Raw genomic sequence first — 17,916 nt, 5'->3', positions numbered from 1 at the left:
GGATCTATATATATAACAATTCAATGTGATGATTTTTGACATTGATCACAACAAATTTACCAGTTATTTTTAGACCTTACGAATAGCAGAAATGATATTATTACATCCTTTTATTTGACAAATGACCAAAAATTCAAAGTTCAAATGTTCTTTGTCAGACTACGCTGTTTTCTATAAGAATATCAATTCTTAGTATAATGGATTTACATTTCCCGTGATGGTAAAGGTAATTGTCTTATACGCCATATAAAGTAGTAGCAGGTTTAGGACGGCAGAGGATGAGCTTCTTCTGGATATATTAAATTTGAGGTACATAAGTGGAGATGGACCAGTATGTAGTTGGATGTACAATTTTCAAGCTCCAAAAACAGATGTGGCCAAGAAAATCTGGCATAAGATATCTTTTTGTGAAATGTCTTTATTGCTACCCTTATGTCTTTGTTCCTTAATGAATAGATGGCACAGTTAAAGATAGAGGTGATAGAAAAGGCTACAATAAACAGATTTATACCAAGAGATGGTAGGGGAGAAGGCCATGCATACAGAAACATGCATGGAGTGAAAAACAGGAAAAAACACAGTCATGTAAGATGACAAAGTGACAAATGCTTTGGATAAGTCTCCTGAGGAACATTTCCAGACAGTGAGCAAAATGAAGGAATAGGAAAAGATTAGCAGGATGAAGGTGCTGATACTCATGAAGCCACTGTTGGCAGTAACAATAAACTGAAGCTTGGCTCCATTTGTACATGCAAGTTTTATAATCTTAAGAAGGTCATAATAAAAGCCATCCACTTTATTAGGTCCACAGAAAGAAAACTTTATAACAAATAAAAACTGAGATATAGCATGTATCACCCCAGTTATCCAGGCAGAGATTACAAACGAAACAAATATTTTAGGGTCTGTGATTTTCAAATACTGAAGAGGTTTACGGATTGCTGTGCACCTATCAAATGCCATGGCTATGAGTAACACCATCTCCACTCCTCCTGTGATGTGGATGAAGCATATCTGTGTCATATAACTTTGGAAAGAAATTACTTTGTATCCATATAAAAGACTTGTGATTATCTTGGGGATTGTGGTAGATGAAAGGCCCATGTCAATGAGAGGTTGGCCAGCAATAACTACATAGGAGAATGTAAGTGAGAATCAAAAATTACCAAAAACAAATAAAAAGGTTTCCCAAGATGGCGCCTAAATAGAGCCAAAAACATATCAAAATGAGAACAAGTTTTTTCTCCCAAGCACAAGTAAGTGCCAGTAACACAAACTCAGTGACCCCAGAGTCATTTAACCCACCTATTCACTGGAACAGAAGAGCTGATTTTCAAGTGACCTGAGGATAAAAATTAAAAAGAATAAGTATAACTGGCACAAACATAGATTCCCTATTCACCTTGTTAATTAAGTTAATTATAATTGATTGAGAGAAAAAAATGAGCATTTTGGAAGAAATAAGGTTAGCAACAAATTTGTTATACAAAGAGAATATCTGAGGGAAAATGTGATGGTAAATTTTGCAGATAAAGCTGAAAGAGGTTACTTTAATTTTCATCCCATAGTTCAACCTCTTTTCAATATTTCTCAAAAATGTCTTGATCATTTCTGTGACCATTGCCCTAAATGTTCTCACATCAAATAAATATCATTTCTTCTGTTACAGCACTATTAATACTTTCACACAAATTTTATATTATCTTACCTGCATCTTTTATAACCTATTAATATTCTCTTAACTTCAATAGACTTACAAAGATCACCAGAACAAAAGTACTTGAAGATAACCCCTCATTCCCTACCTTGGGTTTTTTGAATTTAAATGGAATTCAGATGCACAAGTCTTAATAATTTTAATACTTGGTTTATGACACGATATCATCTTTGGTCCATGACCACTTTTAATAAATAAATCAATGCCAAACTAAAAATAAAATAAAATATTGGATGTCTGAGAGTAAAGTTTAGTAAGTACAATGATGATAACTAATAATTAATAATCAATTGTAGTGTTGCAGATAACATTTTAGAGTCTCCTACAATCAGGGCATTATGTTAAGTACGTGATCTCTTTCATGACTCCATAAGGTAGATTCAGTTTTATTATCCTCCTTTCACAACTGAAGAAACTGAGCCGTAGAAAGATGAATTGGTAAAGCCAGGACTTGTATCAAGAGCTGTACGACTTCAGAATGATGCTCCTAATCACTGCTCTATGCTTTTCAAGCCTAGCACCTCCAAGTCTACTCTGAATCTCCCCAAGGATCTAGGAGCATCAATAGACCTTTTTCCTTCATTTCAATTTTTCGCTTCCCTTGATCTGTTAGGCATAGAATCTCTCCTTCAAATGTTAAACCTGTCAAGGATAGGATGAGGGGATTCCTACTGATTTTTCCTTTCTTTCTCAAACTCTTTAGCGATAAGTTTAACTTATACTTTCCTTTTATTGAACAAGCCAAAACAAGATATCTTCTACTCCAGAAAACCCTTTTAGAGAAGTCACCAGGTATTCAGCATACAGTAGTCTACATATAAATTATCACATATAATAATCACTTTTCACTTTTCAGTCTTTATCTTACTCTCCAAATTTGATACTATTAATCATCCACTGTTTTTGAAATTTCTTCTCTCATTGACTGCTGTATATGTTGCCTATCCCAAAGCCTTTTCCATCCACATCTCCTACTAACAGAACACCTATCTGTTTAGGTATTTGGTATAGATCTCTCAATTTGGGAAGAGTGTAAGTCCTTATCTGAGATCCTCGTTGAAACATGATAATCCAGTATCATTTGGCCAAGAATTGTTTTAAGAGGGGCATGTAACCTAGATTTGATTAATGAGATATAGAACAATATGGAAGATTTTCTTTTCCAGATTAAAATGCAATGCTTAATGTGGAGGACGCTCTTTTGCTCTTTTCCTGTTTCCTTTATTCTTGCGTTCAATATTAATGTGATGCCTAAAGGTGCAGCAATCATGAGCTTTGGAAGTCCACATGTTAAAGATGATAGTATGAATAGATAGAGAAAGAATCTGGTCTAAAAGGTCTTTAACTAATGTCAGCAGAAGTTTGCCTTCTGACATCTTATATGTGAAAAAAATAAAGCCTAGTTAACTTAGGAGATTGTAAATAACACTTTGTTACTTGAAGATGAACACATTCCCAATATTTGTATAACAGAGCTCTACTAATTTTTCTCCTATATTTCTAGCTTCTTTTTTGTGTCTTTCACTGATACACAAATGTTTTCCCTGCCTTTCTTCATTGACGTGACTAAGGAGTCTATCCTACAATATTTTTTATTCCAAACATGCTTCATTGTTTCAAGTATTCCCCACTTATAATTTCTGTATCTGTAGTTCTAACCTTGGACTCCAGCATAATATATCCAAGACCATACTGTAGTACATAAATGAACATCACTCAAGCACCTCAAGTTTAAAATGCTCAAGGATGGACTCATAGTTTTATCATGTTGTAAATACCTTAAGAATTATCATGACCATTCTCTCAGTTGCCCAGTCCAGGAATCTATGTGGCACCCTTGTCTCCTCTTTCGTCTTACATCCTAGATGGAAAATTATACATACTGAATGTTTCTCAGTTTTGTTTTCTCCTCTTCATTTCCACTGGCAACTATTATTTCAGGCCTATATATTTTCTTATACTAATGACTGAACAGCCTTCAGAATGAGCTCTTAGCCTCCAATCTTATCTAAGTTTAGTCCTTTCTACTCTGCTTTCAGATCTGCCTATCTAAAGATGAAATATGTTCATGTTACTCTCCTATTTAAACATCTGGTTCTATCATTAAGAATACTTAAAATTTGATAGCATATCACATAGGACCCTTTATGAACTGAACACTTTACTATATTTTTTCATGTTTCTCTGCCTTTGCATAGACTTTCATCTGTGTTATTCCTGGTCATTACAAAGTGGAACAGTCTTTGGCTCTAAGGCCTAATAGATTTTGGTTGCCATCCCAGATGTGCCATTTGTGAGCTATATGAACTAGAGTAGGCTACCAAATGATGCTAATGGTATTTATTTGCCCATAAAATGAGGGAATTATAACTTACTTCTCCTAACATTATGAGGATTTGAGATGATACGGGTAAAAGTATATGGCACAAATGCTACTTCCCTTTCCCCTTTATCCTTCAAGACATAGATAATTAAATGGCATCTGCTCTAAAATATTCACTGAACACCTTAAACAGGGTAAACAGCTTCTTTCTATGAACTGTTGTTATGTCTTGTACATTGTTTATAATAATTAAAGTAGATTATGTTTCACATGTTAGTTCTTCTTTTTCAACTATAACCACTTTGAGAAAAGGAGATTTTAGCCAATTTTGTATAACCCAATTCTTAGCACAATTTCTGACACAATGTAGGTACTGTTAAACAGCAGTCTTCACCTACATTCATAGTAGAAAGTTCAAGAAGACGTGGCAAGCAAAATCAGAGGCCTAAAAGCCCCTGTGGAGGGTGTAGCGAAGAGTAAATCTCCACCAAGTGACTTTGGGAATTGAATTCACTGACACCTGCACCCTGATGTGAGAATGGAAACCGATCTAGAAGCCAGTGACTTTCCTGCCATGTGACTGTCCTTTCAGAGTAACCTCAACACTCCACATTTCCAACTGGATTCTAAATCTAATACAATAAAACTAGAAAAAGTGCAAACTTTTCCCTTTCTTTCTTGCCTCAAACAAAAAGTATATAGGCACCACAGAGTACTTGGCAATTTCCTTAAATTACAATGGAGTATTAATGTAAAGCATGCCATAGCAATATTGATGAAAAGAAAAACATCACTAGCTATTTGGAAAAATTCAGTAACTCAAAAGAACAGTACAGTTTTCATAATCAAAGCCCCTCTGAAAAGCAATTTCCTACGTGAATAAGGAAGGTAACTTTTAAATGTACTTGAATTTATGTGTATAAGGTTTTTTGATGCACATAAAATAAATTAGAAGTTCACATAAACTAACCTGAAAAATATAACTTGTCATTAAGTTAAAAAATTATAAAACACAAAACTTTACATATAATGTAAACATATATATGGAAATAATCATACTTTATGCCAAAGTGTCTCCAGTTTGTGAGATTTTAGATCATTTTATATTTTTCCTAAATATTAACTCCTTTTCTTTGTTTGTAGAGATAATATTTTTGGATTTTCTAATTTCTAAAGAAAATTCAAAATTAGTGGAGGAACTAGGTAAAAATGATATAAAAGCAATTTCATAACTAGGAGTATAATGCAGTAACTAAGAGCACAGATTCTGGGGTCAGATTACCTCGGTTCAAATCTCTATCTCCTTGATTTGTGAGCTATGTGACCTTGGGTGAGTTGCTTTATTTCTCTGTCCCTCAATTTCCTTATGTGTAAAACAGTGCTGATAGTATTTATCTTATAGTGCTATTGTGAGTATTCAAATGACTTGATACATGGAAACATTAGAGCATACTCTGGCACATAATAAGTACTCAATATATTTTTTTTAATTATGGTGTTTTTTAAGACTCCACCATTCAAGTCTTGAACATAGAGATTGCTTGCCCTGCCAGACTGTGCTCAGTTGGAATGAAATAGCGAAGATACAACATTTTATGTCCATGAATCTTATTTCAGAAAGAAAAGGGATAGAAAATTGAAGTCTGTTTACAAGGCAATTTAGGACAGATAAGGACACTTCGAAGGGAAATTAACCTCACAACACAATTTAAGTTATGAAAATGAGACCATAAGGATATAAAACAATATAAGTGAAAATCATTCAAACAAACAACGTGATCAAAAGGAAACTGGAGTTAGAAAGAGGAAAGAAGGTTTGGGAACAAAAATAATAAAAGGGGGAGGGAGCAATATGACCAGTTGCTAGAGAATTGAAGAGCGGGCGTCCTATGTACCTGTTACCCGTTCAGGCGCAGGTTTCACTCAGCAGCAGCTTCAAGAGATTGAAACACGCAGAGAGTTAACACTCATTTTGAATCATCAGCATTTCTTGAGACAGAGAGTTAAAAAGAGTTCATACCATTAGGAAGGAAATCAATTAGTAGGAATGGATAGTAAGACTGGATATGGTCCACAGTTGATTCTAATGGAAACCAGGTGTTCTGCAGACACTGGTTTTCCCAAGGGTAAACTTTCACAATTTGCAGAAAAGAGTTGCAGGGAAGTTGAGCAGTGCAGTATGATGATCGGTGATTTTGTGTTCTGATAATGCATTATTTTTTTTCAAAATTAGAGAGTTTTAGGTTTACTTTAGACGTTTGTTGAGTCATTGCTAGTTATATGAGGCATCAATATGTTTGGCATCAATGTCAAGTTTAAGAAAATCATCACTCTACACCCTTAGATTGTTTCACTTGGATTTTTGAGAAATAATGAAATGACATTTGAACAAATCAGGGGACTTTCAAAAGTAGTACAAAATCATACTGGGAAATTTCACTTGGTATTTTTTAACAGCTTTATGGAGGTTTGATATGTATACTGTAAAATTTATCCATTTAAATGCACAATTCAGTGATTTTTAATTTGTTTATAGAGTTGTGTAACTCACATCGTCATTCAGTAGTTAATCCCCACTTGCACTCCCAGACCCAACCAACAAGTAATTTGTTTCTTGTGTCTCTAGATTTGCCTTTTCTGGATATATCGTATAAATGGAATCATACAATATGTAGTCTTTGTGACTGGCTTCTTTCACATATACTATTTTTTGGCAATGACCTATATTTCAGCATTTGTCAGCAGTTTATTTATTTTTTTGAGTCACGCTTTTGGTGTCTTATCTAAGAACTCTGTGACTTATGGTCAAAAACCATTTCTCTCATGTTTTCAAAGAGTTTCAAATTATAGCTCTTATGTTTAGATATTTGATACATTTTGTGCTGATTTCTGTGAATTATACTGAGTAATAGTCTAAATTCATATTTGTTTTTATCTTGGAGTTCATTGAGCTTCTTGAATTTTGGATCTGTAGATTTATGTTTTTCATCCAATTTGGGAAGTTTTGGGACATTATTTTTCCAAATAAGTTTTTGTGCCTCTTTTTCTCTCTCCTGGGAATTTCATTACATATATTGGTGTGCTTGATGGTGTTGCACAAGTCTCTGAAACTCTATTCATTTGTATACTAATATTCATTTTTTCTTTCTGTTGTTCAGATCAATAATTTCTTAGCTGATCTTTAAATTGCTGATCTTTTATTCTGCCATTTCATAGCTGTTTTTCAGCCCTTCTAGTGAGCTAAAAAATGTAGTCCTCGTACTTTTTGATTTCCAAGTTTAAATTCAGTTATTTTTATCATTTCTATCTCTGTATTGATATCCTAAATCTGTTGAATTGTTGCTTTCATATTTTCGTGTAATCTTTTAAACGTGGCTTACTTTAGTTCTCTGTACATATTAATATTTGTTGATTTGATGTTTTTGTTTGCTAAGTTTAAACTACGGGCCCTTTCAGAGATAGTTTCTACTGTCTGTTTTCTGAGTATGGATCTTATTTACTCTTTCTTTGTATACCTCATGAACTACTTGTTGAAAAACTAGACATTTTAAATAATATGTTGTAGTCACTAAAGATTCCAATTCTTCCCCATACCACGGGTTGTTTTTGGGCGGTTTATTTTATTCTATTTTTTGTTTAGTGCCTTGTCAGGATTAATTCTGCAGAGTCTCTCTCTTCTGCAATATGCCACCACTCACTATTTTTTAAATTGTTGCTCTTGGTTTTTGAAGCCTAGCACCTATGGACCACTCCTTTTTTAGCATGGTTTAATGTTCAACTAATTATTGGTCAGAGGTTATACTCTGACTCCTCAAGCCAGTAGGGCTTCCACTCTTTGCCAATGGATCTTTATGCCATTGGGAAACATATTTAGAGTCCAGGCAGTTTACAAGTCTGCCCTGGGTTTTATTTTTTCCAGAGTTCCTTCTTCTGTCTTTGTGTTTGTGTGACATTGGGTTTAGTAAGGAATATGTAAACAACTGGGGTTGTCTCTCATCTCTCTTAATTATGTGTACAGCTGTACAGCCTTGCACACGTGGAGCTCTTAGTTCACCAGGTGTGGTAGGCAGAATAAAGACCCCAAAGATGTCTATGTTCTTATCCACGAGACCTGCAAACATGTTACCTAGAATAGGAAAAGGGACTTTGCTGATGTGTTTAATTTCTGGACTTTAAGGTGAGGAGATTACCCTAGGTTATCTAGGTAAAACCAATGCAATCATAAGGATCATTAGGAGAAAGATGTAGATAGGTCAGAGTAAGAGAAATGACTAGCGAAACACAGGTCAGAGTGGTATTGAGCCATAAGCTAAGGTATATAGATAGCCTACAGTGGTGGGAAAAGGCAAGGAAATGGACTATCTCCTGGAGCTTCTAGAAGAAACACAGCCATGCTGGCCCATTTTTGACTTATGATCTCCAAAAGTGTAAAATAATGAATTTGTGTTGTTTTAGGACACTAAGTTTATGGTAATTCATTGCAGCAACAGTAAGAATCTAATACACCAGGTATATACTAGAATTCATCAGTGGTCACTATGGATGTCTCATTCTCTGAATCTCCTTGTTAATTTCTGGCTAGAATACAGTTGGATTTTGCTCCTATCATGGTAACAGCCTCAGGCTAGGTATGATGTTGGCATTCTACATTTGTTTGTCACAGGGATTACTATTATTTCTGATAACACCAAAAGAAATTTTTTTTTCCCCATGCTCCAAGACAGCCCTCTCTGGTAGTCACAGTGAAACTTCTGATTCTCATGAATTGTCCTATCCTGATAGAACTACCTCTAGGATGGAGCTGGGGGGTGATGAGAGAAGCCCCAGGCAAAAATCCCACGGACTCCTACCATTTTTACCTGAAGTTCAGTAGTCTTTCTTGAATAGAAACTTATCAATTTGCTGTATACCATTAGGGAATATTCAGAGTCCTGAAATGATTGTTTTGTAAAATTGCCCACCGTTACTATTGCTTTTAACAGAGAAGATTTGCTGAGCTTCTTTCTGACTGTTCTGACTCACTTGGGATTTTAATACCAAAATTGTTTCATATTGAATTAGTTATAGATGAAGTATTTTTTTCTAATTTAGAGTCTGTTCATTAGTTAAAAGTAGTAAGATGGTATTTTTCTGCCACCGCAAACCAGTGAGTAAACAGAGTGAAGAACCTAGGCCTTTAGAGTAAGTTTGCATTCAATTCCATCTGTGTAGCTAATGCTTTTCAACTTGCTAGTATAAAGAAACCACTCATTTCTCTTTGAGAGAAAGAGTAACTACTTTATTAAATATTAGCGTAATTAAGTATTAGCTTCCAGCTTAGTCCTGGGTTTTTAAATGGTAAATATATTGACCAATTCTCTATAATGGTTTATGAATATGAGAAAAAAGATTAAAATACAATGCAGTATATGATATATACATTGCACAGGAGAGCATAATTTATTGAAGAAAATAGTGTGGAAAAAATATAAGGAATTAGTGAGACTGTCTTTGAAAAATCAAATCTATAAATATATATTGTCCATGGCAGATTAAACGTGGGTAGAGAGAGAATACTTAATATGTTTTAGTCATTCATTGAGCACATATCTATTAAGCACAACTATATAACAGGCACTGAGCCTTCTTTGCCAGTAGAAATAGCCCCTCCATCTCTGTCTGAAAAAATTAGTCTCTTGCCTGAAGAACATGTAATGGCATCCCTTGAAGTAGTTGCCTTACAAAGAGGATTGGTGATCATCCTCAAGACCCACTTCCATCACTGCTCATTGTTCTAGACCAATAACCAGATTCAAGTACAAAGACACTACACAGGGTGAAATACAGAGTATGAGCCTTAAGGAGGTGCAATAACACCAAAATAATTGCATTTTTCTTCCTTTTTTGCCAATAAATCTTCACAGGAATTTGGGGAACATGTGTGAGATTGAATTATAAGGTTGTTGGTTGAGGATGGAGGGAGTATAAAGTTACAAGAAGTCAAAAATTTTACATCGTTAGGCAGAGATTCTTGAATCAATGTGTTAGCTCAAGGGGCTGGGATCAGCTACAATGATATACCTGATTGATTTACTGAAACTTGTTCCCAAAGGCAGACTACACAAAATTAAGTTGACATTTTAGAATTTCCTTACTATACCGTTGAGGAAGGTATTGAAATGTTATAAAGATTGGAAGCTAGAACGGATTTACCATACAAGACTTTTATCGTTTGTCATTTAAGACCTATTCAATCACCCTGGGGGTCAGGCCAGGGAACATTCTCTTCATCAGGATTTTGAGAAATAGATTCTTGAAGAAGTCCTGATATCCTTGAATCATCTCAGGCTATTGATATGATGTATGAAGGCTATTCCCTTTAGGCCAGAAAGACAGTGGGGACTGCTGCCATTGCATTGAGTTCTTTGAATCTAAAAGGATTTCTGGGTGGCAAGAGCCAAATGGTAGCACTTAATTGCAAAGACAAGATAGGTGTGGTTACTAAGTGAGCACCAGAGCCTAAGCAGTAATTAGAGTGGTCTGAGATCTGGGCATTAGTTACATAATCACAGTGTTTCTAGGACTGAAAGATGAGCATATTACTAAAGTTTCACCTGATTTGTATAAGCAGAAATGCTCTGTGTGTGGTGAACAGAATTCTTACTTGAATCACTATAATAGAGTTGTGGTCCCACAAAGAATTCTTACAGTTGATCTAGTTTACCAACCTAAAGCTCTTTGAGTGAAGGGAAGGCTGAATCCTCTTGAGGAAGGACCCTTTTACACAGCCACTATTTATCCTATAAATATTCTTTCTAACCTTCTCCAAAGAGACTCTAAAATAACCAGAATTTAGGAGAGTTATTAGACACTGATTACTAATTTCTGAAGAACTAAAATACTGCTGTGGACCATCAATCAGAAATGGGTTCAAGGAGGTCAGGTGGCCAGTGAAATTTTGTCCGTGTTTATCTCACAGTGGGCTCTATGGTTCTCTAAATCCGTTCTTTGGTTATGTCCATAGTTTAAGACACAAAATTGGTGTAGATATACTAACAAATTGGCAGAATTTCCAGGTTGGTATCTGAGCCATGAAGTAAAATCTATTATGGTATGAAAGGCCCAGTGGAAGCAAATAGGACCTAACTAACCAACCAAAATAATAAACCAAGGTAATATGAATTTCAGGAGAAATTGTAGAGGCTAGTACTATCATCAAGGACATCAAAGATGCAGATTTTTGTTTTTTAAGTTGTGGCAAGAACACTTACCTTGAGACCTACTCTCCTAACAGATTTTTAAATTTACAATCCAATATTGTTAACCACAGCTAGAACGTTGTGTAGCAGATCTCTAGAACTCATTCATCTTGTGTAAATGAAACTTTATGTCAATTGAAAAGCAACTCTCTATTTCCCCCTCACCGTTAATAAAAAGCTAACATGTGACCTGAGTTCCATTAGCATGAACTGAGTGAAAATCCATAATGAGTTTTAAAACAGTAATTTTCAACCCAGCATGATTTTGTCCCTCAAGGGACATCTGGAAATATTTTTGGTTGTCATGATGCAGGGGGTCAGCTTTTCTGCTACCGGCATCTATTAGAGATAGGCCAGGGATACTGCTAAAAATTCCACAAAGTACAGAAAAACTGTCCACAACACAAACTTAGACTGCCCAAATGTTAATGGTGCTGAGACAGATGTATCTTTCCTTATACCAGTTGGTTCCCTTTCTAGAGTTTTGCAAATCACATAATACTTTTCCATTCAAAACCATGTGAGTGCTATATATTGCCTTTTTGTTACATAGCAGTTTTCAGCTGATTTCAAGACTTTTAGTCTGTTTTTTTGAAAATCTTATGGCTTTGGTGCTGCTTTGATAGAAGCTAAGTTTGCTTATATCTCTTTGCTTTTAAAATATTATGGAAACTGCATTTATATTTTGTTGTACGCCCCAACAATTCCTGCACTCAGGTATTTTACCGTCTATTGAAAGAAACAGAAATGAAAGAGGCAATAGCATACCAAGTAGTATTATGAAGAGGCAGAATATGTTATAGGAGACCGTGGGAAAGATAACTAACTTGTACATGATGATGTTGTCTATGAAGAACATCAATTTTATTTATAACTTTCAATATTTATACATTTTGCTTGGTACTTTTGCCTTATTTTACAGAGGATACCCCTCATTAAAATGCAAAATAGAAGTAATTATAGGAAGAATGTAGACATATTTCTGATCTCAGGGGGAAAACTCTCAAAATTTCACATTAACTGCAATGTATGCTATAGTTGTGTAAATACCGTTTATCAGAATTAGTTTCCTTCTATGTTAGTTTTCTAGGGCTGCTAAAATAAATTGCCACAAACTTGGTGGCTTAAAAAAACCCTGGAATTTATTCTTTCAAAGTTCCGGAAGCCAGATATCCAAAATCAAACTATTGACAGGGCCATGTTCCCTCTGAAGATTCTAGCAGAGAATTTTTCTTTGCTTCTTCCAGCTCCTGGTGGCTTCGGGCATTCCTTGACTTGTGGCAGTGCAATTCCAATCTCTATCTGTCTTCACATAATCTCCTTTCTTGAGTCTCTGTCCATCCTTTTCTGTCTCCTATAAGGACATGCTTTGGATTTCAGGTCCACTCTAGTTCAGTATAATCTCCTCCTATTCTTACCTTAGTTACATCTACAAAGACTCTATTTCCAAATATGGTCATATTTTGAGGTTTTGGTGGACATGAATTTTTGGGGGACACTATTCAACCCAATACATCTTCTATGCCTACTTTGCTAAAGCTTTTGCTATGAAATTTATTGAGAATGGGTATTGGATTTTATCAAATTCTTTTTCTGTATCTATCAAGATGTTTGTATAATTTTTCTCCCTCTTATACTTAACATGGTGCATTCTTTTGATTGATTTCCAAATGTTAAAGCAAGCTTAAATTCTTGGAATAAAGCTAACTTACGCTGATGTTTCATCCTACTCATGTATCACTGGTTTTAGTTTGTTATTACTTTTTAAGTTTGTGTATCTGTGTTGAAGGAATATATAAATTGTTTTATAATATTCCTTTTTTATAGTGTTATTTTCCTTTAAAAATATTCTGGTTATTGGAAGGAAAAGATTAGTAAATGGTCTGTAACCCATTCTCTGTTTCATGTAGTCAAGAGAAGGAGAAAGAAAAAGGAAAAGTAGGAAAGTTGGAGGGAGGGAAGGAAGGAAAGAGGGAGCTAGAGAGAGAGAGAGAGAGAGAGAGAGAGAGAGAATGGAGTGGGGGAGGGGAGAAGAGATTGCATGGGAATAACAGCAAGAAATGACCTGGTCAAATGTCAATGAAAACATATTCATTGGATCTCCTCCTAGTGGTATTTGTTAGAAGATAGATAATGTAATGTTGTTAGCCAATGTACCTTGTCCTAGGTTGCTCATGATAAGTGAACCTGGAGTTTATGCTCTATGAGTACCACCCAGAGAAAAAATTAACATTACTCTGTAATTACTGAAATATCAAGGAGAGATATTTCATGACCAAAATAGCTCCCTTTTTGTGAGTGATATCATTCATGCCTCTTTGGAGACCTCATAATCCATATCTGGATCAGATAGTATCCTAGTCCAACAAGAAAGAACCTGGGGAATTATGTTGGCAGTCTCAGACTCCTGCCTCACTTGTGTCTTGCAGTTACCTGTACCCTTTAAATTATTAGAAAAGTCTGAAACTGAGTAAGAACTCTGATTCTTGTGTGTTGGATTTCACATGCAGACCTTTTACTTTATCTCAGCAATATAAACTGTTTCTTCTTTTTTATATATTTCTAAAGGAGTTTAGTAATTCCTTTTCTCCTTAAGTGTTTGAAGAATTCACTTGTGGAACCATTTAAGTATTTCTTTTTCTTTTTTATTGGAGTGGAATGTGTAAGTCAGGTTTCAGCCAGGAAAGAGAAATCATACCACTTATTTGAACAATGAGAATTTAACTGAAAGAATTATTAACTAGGTATAAAGTGTTTAACTAGATAATTGAAAGGATAAATGGTTGTTACCTCTCCTCAGCCAACCTTATGTTTGCACAATAGGCCCATGAAAATGAAGTACTATATGATGGTAGAAAGAAGGCTATATATAGGGTCTACAGAATGGGCTTGTTCTTACACAGGCTTTTTCTTCCTAATGCCACTGTGGAATATTTGACCTGTAAGCAGCACAGGTAGATCCTCAAAATGGTACCACCTTCTGAGGACTGAAATCAAGCACTTGAGGGTGGTTACTGGCATTGAACCCCTTCAAAATTGGAGGAGACAGAGATTTGTCCTTACTAGGATTAACACATCTTCTGAGTATGGATTAACATTCTTACTTTCATTGCTTTGGCCAATACCACTATCCAAGTGTTTGCAGTGTCTAATTTCCAACATTAAACATTGCAGAATATTTCTTTAGTCCAAGGGCCAAGAGTACCCACTTTATAGAAAGAAAGCACGTATAACTGAGGAACCCATTGATCCTATCATATATAGCACAACTGAGAGCTTTTGATCTGCTAGAATATTGGAATAGTCTGTTAAAGTTGCAACTGGGGCAGCAGCTTGACGATGACACCTTGAGAGTTGGGGTCTATGCTTCAAGATATATGCTCTGAACCAATAGCCTTGAGATGGTGCTATGTCCCCATAGATAAAATATGTGTTTCTGCAAACCAAAGAGATAGAGAAAACAATAGTATCTTTTATCATTAACCTCATTGAACTTCTTGTGCAGTTTCTTCTTTATGTCCATGAAACTTTAGGATCTGCTGGAATGGGAGGAATGCTTCTTTTGGGAGACATAGTATGCATTCTAATAACCTAAAAATTTTAGCTACTTTTCTCTCATTTGAGGTTCCTCATATTAGAAGACGAGCATTCAGAAGAATGAGTTACCTTCATTTTTATCCCATATTGTATAAAGTTAGTGCTGCTGCTTCCTAATGAGTGAAGAATTTGTCTAAAACTAGGGATCCACTGAGGCACGGCTTAGTGGCTCCTTGATTGATGATAACAGTAAAAGGGGAAGTATCACAATAATAGACTGGCAAGAACATTTTAGCCAGTAGCTCAAAGTCCTAGTAAATGAACTCAGCCACCTCACTGGGCAAGCAACATAGATCAGCAGAAGAGCTGTCTGAGGATGAGGGGGATTTAAAATGGGTAATAGAAGAGAATAAGATTATCAATTAGAAGCAACGAACCTGCTGTAGCTTGTCCCTCCTGTTTTAAGTTTTTCTTTAGTGAAATTGAAAGCAGTCACCACTTTAAAGAATCTGTGACAAAATGAAGTGCTGTAGGGATGAAGCGTATTTAAAAGGTGGAATATACTTTGACATTTATTGTTTCCAAATGAGCTGGTCCTCCACTGCTCTTACCTGAAAGTCTACTTGATGGCTTGTCTCTGGCTTTCACTCTCTAAAAATGAGAAAAGTACTCCAGCTTCCTTTCCCTTCAGTTTAGACAATCTCAAACCACAGAATTTGTAGAGTTCTCCATAGGGTCATAGTACGGTTATACCCCAGTTATGTTTATCAACGTAAGCATCGTTCTCTTCTCTGTTTCACTTTCCCACTCACTTAATGATGTTTCCAAATATCAGCTTCCAAATAAATATCTGCAATCCAATTTTGTCTTTGGATCTTCTTCTGAGAGGACGTAACCTGAGTAACTAAGGGGAACTACTAGTCGTACATACATCCGATGTGATAATTCCCGACATTTGGTAAAGCAAGCTTTCAGTTCATTTGTGAACTTTATGGGAAACAGAAGAGATGTAACTATATTCTTTCTATTTTCAAGATGAACAGAATTTCAATCATAAATATTATTTAGTAGATAGTGATGTTGTTTTCTAAAATAACATATCATGGTGAATTTTCCTTTCTCATGGGAGTAAAGGTAACGAACAAATTCTCTACAGAAGTAATAGAAAATTGTTCAATGAGGTAGATGATATGTCTAGATCCGGCCATGTCAAATTCCAGATGCCTGAGTGCAGAGGTTTCAAAGGATGATGAATGTATAATTTTAGAACTCCAAAGTCAAATCTAATCAGCAAAATCTGACATAATGTCCCCGTTTGCTCAATCGTTTGATGGCTATCTTTATGTCGTTGTTCCTTAATGTATAAATGGCAGGATTCAAGACAGGGGTGATAGCAAAGTCAACAATGAATAGGTATTTATCAATTGATGATGTGGGAAAAGGCCATACATAGAGAAACATGCATGGAGTGAAAAAAAGAACCACCACAGTGACGTGAGCTGAAAGAGTGACAGAGGCCTTGGATAAGTCTCCTGAAGAACGTTTCCAGACAGTGACCAAAATGAAGATATAGGAAAGGATTAGCAGGAAGAAGGTACCCATAGTCATGAAGCCACTATTGGCAGCAACAATAAACTCAAACTTGGCTCCATCAGTACATGCAAGTTTTATGACCCTGGGAAAGTCACAATAAAAGCTGTCTACTTTATTAGGACCACAAAAAGGCAAGTTTACAATGAAAGCAAACTGAGACATAGCATGGATCACTCCAGTTACCCAACTAGTGATTACAAACAAAACACATATTTTAGGGTTCATGATATTCAAGTAGTGAAGAGGCTTACAGATTGCCGTGTACCTGTCAAACGCCATCGCTATGAGTAACACCATCTCCACTCCTCCTATGATGTGTATAAAGGATATCTGTGTCATACAACCTTGAAAAGAAATGATCTTGTATTCCTTTGGAAGGTCTGCAATCATCTTGGGGACCGTGGTAGACGAAAGGCCCACATCAATGAGGGACAAGTTGGCAAGCAGGAAGTACATAGGAGAATGTAAGTGAGAATCAAACATTACCAAAAACAAAATGAAGAGATTCCCTAGGATGATCCCTAAATAGATCAAGGAAAATATCAACATGAGAAAAACTTTAGTTTCCCAAGAACTAGAGAGTCCCAGCAACACAAACTCAGAAACAACAGAATTGTTTAGTTCATCCATTGACTTGGGAAGAAGAGCTGATTTTCAAATCACCTAAGGATACAAAATGATTTCCTATTATTCCTGCTAATTTGTTCTAAAGGATTATAACCTAGAGTTAGAAATCATTTAACTAGATTAAAAAATTTAAAAAAGTAGAATTACAATGATCAGGAGAGTGATTACATAAAAAGAGAAATAACCTGAATATTTTAGATGGAGGTGCTTCCCTCCAATAGGATTACTTCTCTTCTTATTCCTTTATCAGATGATTATTTCGTTTTCCTCTCAAGGATTTCTAAACATTTTCTCTGACCACTTACCTAGGTGTTCTCCCAACCAAGTAACCCGAGCCATTTCCATCATCTTCACATTAAGTTCTCATACTAACTTGGAAATTCTCCTTAGCAGAAATTCTTATTTCACAGGTCAAATAGGGATCTTTAGGCCAAAAGTGTTTAACATGTTTTACCTTGCTTCACCTTGCAAGTGCGTTTAGTTTTTGTTTGCACAATTTACCATGGCAGTCAGGTGCTCAGATTGAGGTTATTCATAATGTTTTCCCCAAGACACATTATTATCATAGTGCATGCATGGACCTCTATATAAAAAAAAAACCATTGAATACAAGAGAAAAAAAGACTAGTTAGAAAGAAAACTTTTATGAAACAAAGATACTATTAATAGACAATATTTACTAAGTGATTCCCTGCATGGAAGGCACTGTACTAAGCACACAATCTCATTTTAACTTTACAAAATTCCACATGATAGACACTATTTTATTAGATTTATTTTACCAATGGAGAAACTGAGCATCAGAGAGATTAAAAATCTGAGCCAGAAGTTGATTCTACAGCTGTAGGACATGTAATCCATGCCCTAAACCATGGCACCAT

General features: G+C 35.5%; 1 protein-coding gene and 1 pseudogene across 1 annotated transcript; both read right to left on the bottom strand.

The window, feature by feature from the left end:
* Window positions 1-263: 263 nt before the first annotated feature.
* Window positions 264-8,161, bottom strand: LOC103562453 (olfactory receptor 4F15-like; annotated as a pseudogene).
* A 7,941-nt stretch (window positions 8,162-16,102) lies between these two features.
* On the bottom strand, window positions 16,103-17,038 carry LOC103562452 (olfactory receptor 4F15-like). The gene has a single exon (XM_008537491.1). It carries the CDS (start codon window positions 17,036-17,038, stop codon window positions 16,103-16,105), a length of 936 nt encoding a protein of 311 aa, XP_008535713.1.
* Window positions 17,039-17,916: the final 878 nt, after the last annotated feature.

Source organism: Equus przewalskii, chromosome 1, assembly GCF_037783145.1.
Source record: "Equus przewalskii isolate Varuska chromosome 1, EquPr2, whole genome shotgun sequence".
NCBI lineage: Eukaryota > Metazoa > Chordata > Mammalia > Perissodactyla > Equidae > Equus > Equus przewalskii.
The sequence above is the reverse complement of the archived record's forward strand: the minus strand, read 5'-3'. Positions and strand labels throughout refer to the sequence as shown.

What these genes read in the sequence shown, in the direction of transcription:
- LOC103562452 (XM_008537491.1), bottom strand. Translation starts at nt 17,038, where the DNA reads ATGGATGAACTAAACAATTCTGTTGTTTCTGAGTTTGTGTTGCTGGGA.